Below are 7,290 nucleotides of genomic sequence, written 5' to 3' on the forward strand. Positions count from 1 at the left end.
CCTCTTCTTGTCTTTTGTGTTTTCTTTTCCAGATTCCAGTGACAGATGGATCTCTCTCATGCACACTTGCTCTTTCCTTCTCTGTATTTTTGTTTTCGACATGTTTGATCCAAAGCTCTGAAGCTTCTCAGAGGGAACCCAGGAAAGAAGGAAGAGAAGGAGTAGAAACCAAGGGAGCGTGAGCGACACGGGAGGCAGCCCTGCCTTGTTCTTCCAAATCACACTGTGGAGGGGCGGGGGAAGACTAGAGAGGGAGGACTTGGGTTTGTTTTGGGGTGGGTTTGGTGTGGGTGGGGGGTGGGTGGGAGGGGAGAAAAGGGGAAAAAGTGTGTGAGTCGCTCATGAGCATCAAAGAAGATTCATTATCCTCGGCCTGAATTTTTGTTTAGAAAAGAAGCACAAGGTAGTTCCCTTCCGGACCAGACATCCATGGTCATAGCTTTTGGGTGTTCTGGAAGAATATTGCATGTGTTCCCCTTCCTCTGTGCTCCTGGATTGACCCAGAGGGCAAGAAGAAATAATGGTGATGACATCTCATAGGACTGGGGTGCTCATTCCCTTCCATTGTTAAACCCCTGTTCTTGCCCCCTAGTTTCTTTTTGCCATTGTTCTGAGATTTGGCGTTGGTTTTTGTTGGGGATTTGGTTTCCCCCATCCTGATGAGGGCACCACTGCAGACCATGCTGTGCCTGGGGTTGTGGGCAGCTGCCCTGCTCTGCTTGTTTTCCCCTGGCACCGTGCGAGGAGACTGCTGGCTGATTGAGGGGGACAAAGGGTATGTGTGGCTGGCCATCTGCAGCCAGAACCAGCCCCCGTATGAGACCATCCCCCAGCACATCAACAGCACGGTGCACGACTTGCGTCTGAACGAGAACAAGCTCAAGGTAGTGCTGTACTCCTCCCTCAACCGCTTCGGCAACCTGACTGATTTGAACCTGACCAAGAATGAGATCTCCTACATTGAAGATGGGGCTTTCATGGGTCAGTCAAACCTCCAGGTCCTACAGCTGGGCTACAACAAACTCACCAACCTGACAGAGGGCATGTTGCGGGGCATGGCCCGCCTCCAGTTCCTCTTTGTGCAGCATAACCTAATTGAGCTGGTCACCCCTACTGCCTTCTCTGAGTGTCCCAGCTTGATTAGCATTGACCTGTCATCCAACCGCCTCAGCCGTCTGGAGGGCAACACTTTCACCAGCTTGAGCAACCTGATGGTGTGCGAGCTGGCTGGCAACCCCTTCAACTGTGACTGTAGCCTCTATGGCTTCCTTAACTGGCTGGCTCTCTTCAACAACGTCACCAAGAACTATGACCGCCTCCAGTGTGAGACTCCACGGGAGTTTGCTGGGTATCCACTTCTGGTGCCGCGGCCTCACCACAACCGCAATGCCATCACCATCTTCCAGTCCATGTGCAGAGGGGGCACCATCCCCTCCCTCTCCAGGGTCAACCCAACTCCTTACACCCCTGACTCCCAGCGAGATCTGGATGAGGGGTCAGCAATCAGCCCTGGGGATTTCCTCTCAGTCAAGCCTCCAGCCTCTTCCACCACTGACTCCTCCTTCAGTCCCAGCATCAAACTACATGACGTCACCATCACTTCAGCTATCCTGATGGTCACCATCCCTATGCCCTACAGTAAGATGTATGTGCTGGTCCAATACAACAACAGCTACGTTTCTGACATAGCAACACTAAAGAGCAAGAAGGAATATGTCACTGTCAACAAGCTGAAGGCCCACACTGATTATACATTCTGTGTGGCCTCTATCCGCAACAACAGGCGTTACAACCATACTTGCCTGACTTTTGCAACCCGGAGCAAAGGCAGGGAGGATCCTATTTCCAGTACTTCCACCACTACACACTATATTATGACCACCCTGGGTTGCCTCTTTGGGATGGTCATTGTTCTGGGGGTGGTGTACTACTGCCTGCGGAAGCGGAGGATGCAGGAGGAGAAACAGAAGTCACTCAATGTCAAAAAGACCATTCTAGAAATGCGCTATGGATCAGATATTGATACCAGTACCATGGTCCATCCTTCCCAGAAGCTGGGTGAGCCACCTGTCATTCCTGTCTCACGGATGTCCTCCATCCCTTCCATGATTGGGGAGAAGTTGCCCCCATCGAAGTCAATGGATGCTGGGATGGAGACTCCCAAAGTCACCACTAAAGGTAACTACATTGAGGTGCGGACAGGTGGTGGGGATGGGCTGGAGAGAACCCAGCGAGATGAGGACCTGAGGGAGCTTGACAATGGGCAAGGCTCAGCTGCTGAGATCTCTACTATAGCCAAGGAGGTAGACAAGGTCAACCAGATCATCAACAACTGTATTGATGCCCTCAAGCTGGACACAGCATCTTTCCTGGGTGGTGGGACTGGTGTTGACTCAGATATGGCCTTTGAGTGCCAGTCCATCCCAGCTGGATCCTCAACTGGGCTAGAGCGGCCCAGCTTTCTTTCCCCACCCTACAAAGAAAGCTCCCACCACCCTTTGCAGCGCCAGCTCAGTGCTGATGCTGCTGTGGCCAGAAAGACCTGCAGTGTCTCCTCTAGTGGCTCCATCAAGAGCGCCAAGGTCTTCAGCTTGGATGTGCCTGACCACCCACCACTCAGCAAGTCTGACTCCAAATACATTGAGAAGGGCAGCCCACTAAACAGCCCTTTGGATCGTCTTCCCTTGGTGTCTCCGAGCGCCATCCACCACTTGGAGGTCAAGCCTTCTTACCATTGCAGCGAGCACCGTCACTCCTTCCCAGCCCTGTACTATGAGGAGAGTGCTGACACCTTGAGCCAGCGGGTGTCATTCCTCAAGCCACTGTCCCGGTCCAAGCGAGACTCCACGTACTCCCAGCTCTCCCCGAGACACTACTTCTCGGGCTACTCCTCCAGCCCCGAGTACTCCTCAGAGAGCACCCACAAGATCTGGGAGCGATTCCGGCCTTACAAGAAGCATCACAGGGAGGAGGTTTACATGGCAGCTGGGCATGCCCTGCGGAAGAAAGTTCAATTTGCCAAGGACGAGGATCTGCATGACATCCTGGATTACTGGAAAGGAGTCTCTGCTCAGCAGAAGCTGTGACTCTTCCTCACAAGGAAACAATACAAACCAAGACCCCCCGCCCCCTCCAACAACCAGAAAAAAAAAGCCACTTGACTGTGAAAAATAAACCAACAACAAAATACTCCTGACAAATACAAAACTGACAAAACCTTTTCTTAAAGTTTACAACAACTCTTACACAGACACACACACTGACACACACACACACACACACACACACACACACACACACGCCGAATTGTCTCTACTGTGTTACGGGGACCATTGTTCTGCCCACAGATGGCTGGGAGGAGCGCCCTGCACTGACACTGTGGTAACAACGTTGGAATGTGGGTGGGTGGGAATGGCCTGGGAGTGGGTGGCAGTGGTGGTAGGAGAAGGGCAAAGATGGACACTCACTGGGCATGAAACTCAGCTGTGAACTATTAATCTTTCTGTTCCTGTTGAAGGCTGTTTTTTCTTTTGGGTGGGAAGGAAGGACTTTGGTTTAGAAAGATTCCTTGTCCACCTTGTACACCTGCTATGCCAAATCTTCCATCACTAACTTTTTCCCTCATTTTCTTTAGCAGTGGATGCTTTTCTCTTTCTCCTGTCCCCTTCCAAAAAAGACCGGAATTACTGGAAGAAGTTCTCTCCCTTCTTTTCCTTTGCCCTTCCCTATCCTCTCTGTTAAGGGTCCCTGGACTTGAACTTCTTGTCCAGATACTTCACAAACCTCCGTCCTCCTCAGAGGAAGGAGAAGAGATGTGAAGGACCAAGGTGGGTAGGACCTGCTGTATAAGAGGCTCTGTGCCCTTGCTGCTCTTCCTCCTTCTCTTCTCCTGCCACATTGCTGCTGATGAACACCAGCAATATGGAGGGACAGGCATTCTCCAGGCCTTCTCAGAGCCAGTTTTCTGCCAGTTGGTGGGGAGAAACAGGTTGTGAATATTCTCTTTGGCATGGCAAGCCAGGTCCTCAAGGAGTGGTGGAGGAAAAGGCAGGAAGGTCTGGTCTGTCAGAGGTGTATGGGGTTCCCATTTCTCAGTGAGTGTTACAGGTCAGAGTTCCTCTTCACCCCACTTGCCTATGCTCAGTCTGCCCTTGTCTAGTCAGTTTAAAACTCTCTGTTCATGTCCCCTCTACTATGAGGAAGGGACTTGGGGAGGACCTCAGCAGAGCAAGTTCTCCTTGAAGCCTCTGCAGCTCTTCCCAACTGATTTACACCATGGGCTGTGGGGTGGGTGTCCATGAGAAGAGTATCATCCAACCTCCTCACTTCCAGGTGAATGTGAAGAACAGGATTTCAGCTGCTCACCATACTGGGTTGGCCTCACAAAGAGTCTTTCTCTTGTATAGGCTATGGACGTTCTGGCATGGATAGGGGGCAGCCTAGGGTGAACACAGGAGCATAGGGAACAAATGGGATGTGAGAATGGGGCCTGGGAGTAGCCCAAGAAGGATGGCCTGGAAGAAGCTCCCTTAGGTGTGCAGCCACACTGTGTGTGCCAGGATAGAGGAGGACTCCAGCATCTGGATGGCAATGTTCCTTTGACTACTTAGACGCCCTCGTGCGAGTGAGAACACCACATCATCTCCTAATCCTCACAGGTGTGACAAACTTTTCTTAGGGATCCTGTCATGTCTTGACAAAATCCCAGTTGCACTTGCTAGATCCCAGCCTCTGCCTTTTGCATAGAAGATCTGTCACAGTTGACAATAAGCCTACTGCCCTCTCCACCTATTCCCATTTTTGAGCGACGCAATAAAGCACAATCTTGGCACCATCTCCCCCAGTATTTTTCTGTCAGGCAGGAGGGCTGCCTGCTGAACTTATCTTTATGCAGCACAGTGAGCCTCCTTTCCATGATCTGCCCAACACTTGACCATAGTTCACCTCTATCAGGATGAGGATGAGGGCCTATGTTTTGTTGGCCCTCCCTGAGTAGTTATTTCCTCTTTGAGGTGCTCCTCAGAAGACCCAGTGTTTTTGGGGGCCCTGGGAGAAGGATGAGGGTGTAGGAGCTTCTCTAGGAGGGATTTACATTCTGCATGCAGAGAACTTGCCTGCCATCTGCCAGGTAGTAGCAATGCCAGCTGTGAGAGCTGGCTTCTATGCCACACATGACAATTTCACTGTCTGTAAGTGAGGTAGGAGCAGTAGGCAGCGTCTGATGCATGAAAACCAGAGCAGGTATCCCCAAAGTGTAAACCTATGAAGATCTGTGGAGTTTCTTCCATGTAGGGATGCTGATGGTAACAATCCTAAGCCAGGTCCTGACCCCATTGCCTCAGACTTTTCACTGTCAGCCTGCTTTCCCACAGTCAAAGCATTATTTTGCCTTGAGTCCAGAGGTGTTTGTGGGACTGACTCCACACAGTAAGAGCCAATCCAACCCAGAGGAAGGGATGTGAGTGCACATGTGTGTGTGCACCTGGATGCAGGAGGATGAAGGGAAGTCACAAATCGAAGTCACATCACTGCTGGCAGCTGTCCCTCCATGTTGGGGCTGTGCAGCAAACCAAGACAGGTAAATGCTGTGAGAGATGCTTAGGCACAACAGAGAGATCCCCAGCTACCACACAGGGCAAGCTCAGTGGTCTTCCAGCACGGCAACCATCCAAGCAGAAAAGACTAATGACTGGGGCACAGAACTGATCAGAAAAAGGATGACAGGCTAGGGGGGATGGAGTCTGGTTCCTCTCTCCAACTCTTCCCTCCCTATGCTTCTCTGCCGTGTGGTCTTGTGAACAGTTCTGCTCAGTCAATACTTTAGGGGGAGCATTAACTTATAAAGGTTTCTGCTTTTTCCCCTCAGCACCTCAATGAGGCAGAAAAGAAAGGTCAGGGATACAGCTATCATCAGGCCCTTCTTTTTCCTCTGGTGGGGGTAAGGCTGGATAGGAGGGAAAAGCCATTTCTCTCCCAGCTGTAGCCCCCATTTCAAACCATTGGATGAAGTTTGCACAAGATGGACTGTTCTGTGGGAGGAAGAGGGCAAGGAAGGGGAACAAAGTGTCTCACCTTCCTTCCTCCTCCCTACTTCTTTGTCCTGCTCCCTCCCTCAGGATGAGGGCTCACAAAGTGATGCCAGCCCTATTGGAGGAAAGCAGATTTAACGTTCTATTTGCATGACAATTTTACTGTATTTTTCTGAGCAAACACCTGTTGTGTATGTGCCAGTTTGTTGGAATTTAACCTCCTCCCTCCAAGTCTCTTCTGTCCTTGTCCCTGTTTTCTCTGCTCCTTTCATTGATCTCTGATGTGATTTTATGAGAGACTCCTACCAGTTTGAGATGGAACATACCCCAAGGAGAACCCAAACCAATCACCCCATAAACCTCATTCCTTCTTCTTTCCAGTGTCCCCCTTTCCCTTGCTCCAAACATGGTCTCTCAGCTGCTTTTCACAGTTATGTGTGTAAAGGGGTAGGTGTTATATACCAAAGGCCTGCTCTTTCTAGTGACCATCGTTTCTCCTTGTTATTGAGGAACAGGAGTGAGGCCTGTCAAGATAGATCTTGTAAGAGAAATGGTCACCACCCTCCCTTTGCCCTGGTTGCTTTTCCCAAAAAGCAAGGTTATTCTTGAGGGAACGTGGAGTGCTTTAGCTGAAGAGAAACCTCTGATAGAGTGAAAACTTGATGTGCAGCTGATTACAATCACTTGGAAGATCTCCCACCACCTTCCTCTTATTGGTTGCATGGACCTCTGAATTAGGTCTATCCTATGCATTCTCCGCCGTGGCTGGCCTGACAGAGGGAGGGGCCTCAAAAACCTCTTTGTTGGGAAAATGTGGAGAGACTGCCTGATGTTTCTAAGGCCTCTGAGGCTTGGCTTTGGCAAGTCCCTCAATGCTGCCTTCTCCCAGGGCAAAGTGGACTTCTGGGGCAAACCAAGACCAAACCCTTTCATACTTTATTTCTGGTTTGGTGACTCTTGGCAGAGAAAACAGGGATTTGGTTCACCTCACTGGACATTGTGGAGGGTGAGGAATGAGGTTGGGTGCAGCCCTGCCCTCAAGTCCCAAGAACAGCCTTGGCGAGAAGCCTGGGCTGGGGTCCTACACCCAGGGGAGTGAAGGTGAGACTCTGTTCCTCACAGTAGGGCAGAGATCTTTCCCATATCTGCTGGTGCTGCCCCAGTTTATGTTGCAGTACCATGTTCCCTTCTCCCCCTCCCCACTCTTTCATACTGAATAAATCCCTCTTGAGGCAGGTGTGAAATATTCATGACTGACAAA

The 7,290-nt window shown here is 50.7% G+C and overlaps 1 protein-coding gene across 1 annotated transcript; it reads left to right on the plus strand.

The window, feature by feature from the left end:
* The first annotated feature begins 659 nt into the window (after window positions 1-659).
* On the plus strand, window positions 660-3,717 carry ELFN2 (extracellular leucine rich repeat and fibronectin type III domain containing 2). Its single transcript, XM_059472762.1, has one exon. The coding sequence runs from the start codon at window positions 660-662 to the stop codon at window positions 3,084-3,086; it is 2,427 nt and encodes an 808-aa protein (XP_059328745.1). The 3' UTR covers window positions 3,087-3,717.
* The last annotated feature ends 3,573 nt before the right edge of the window (window positions 3,718-7,290 follow it).

Source organism: Ammospiza nelsoni, chromosome 5 (genome assembly GCF_027579445.1).
Source record: "Ammospiza nelsoni isolate bAmmNel1 chromosome 5, bAmmNel1.pri, whole genome shotgun sequence".
NCBI lineage: Eukaryota > Metazoa > Chordata > Aves > Passeriformes > Passerellidae > Ammospiza > Ammospiza nelsoni.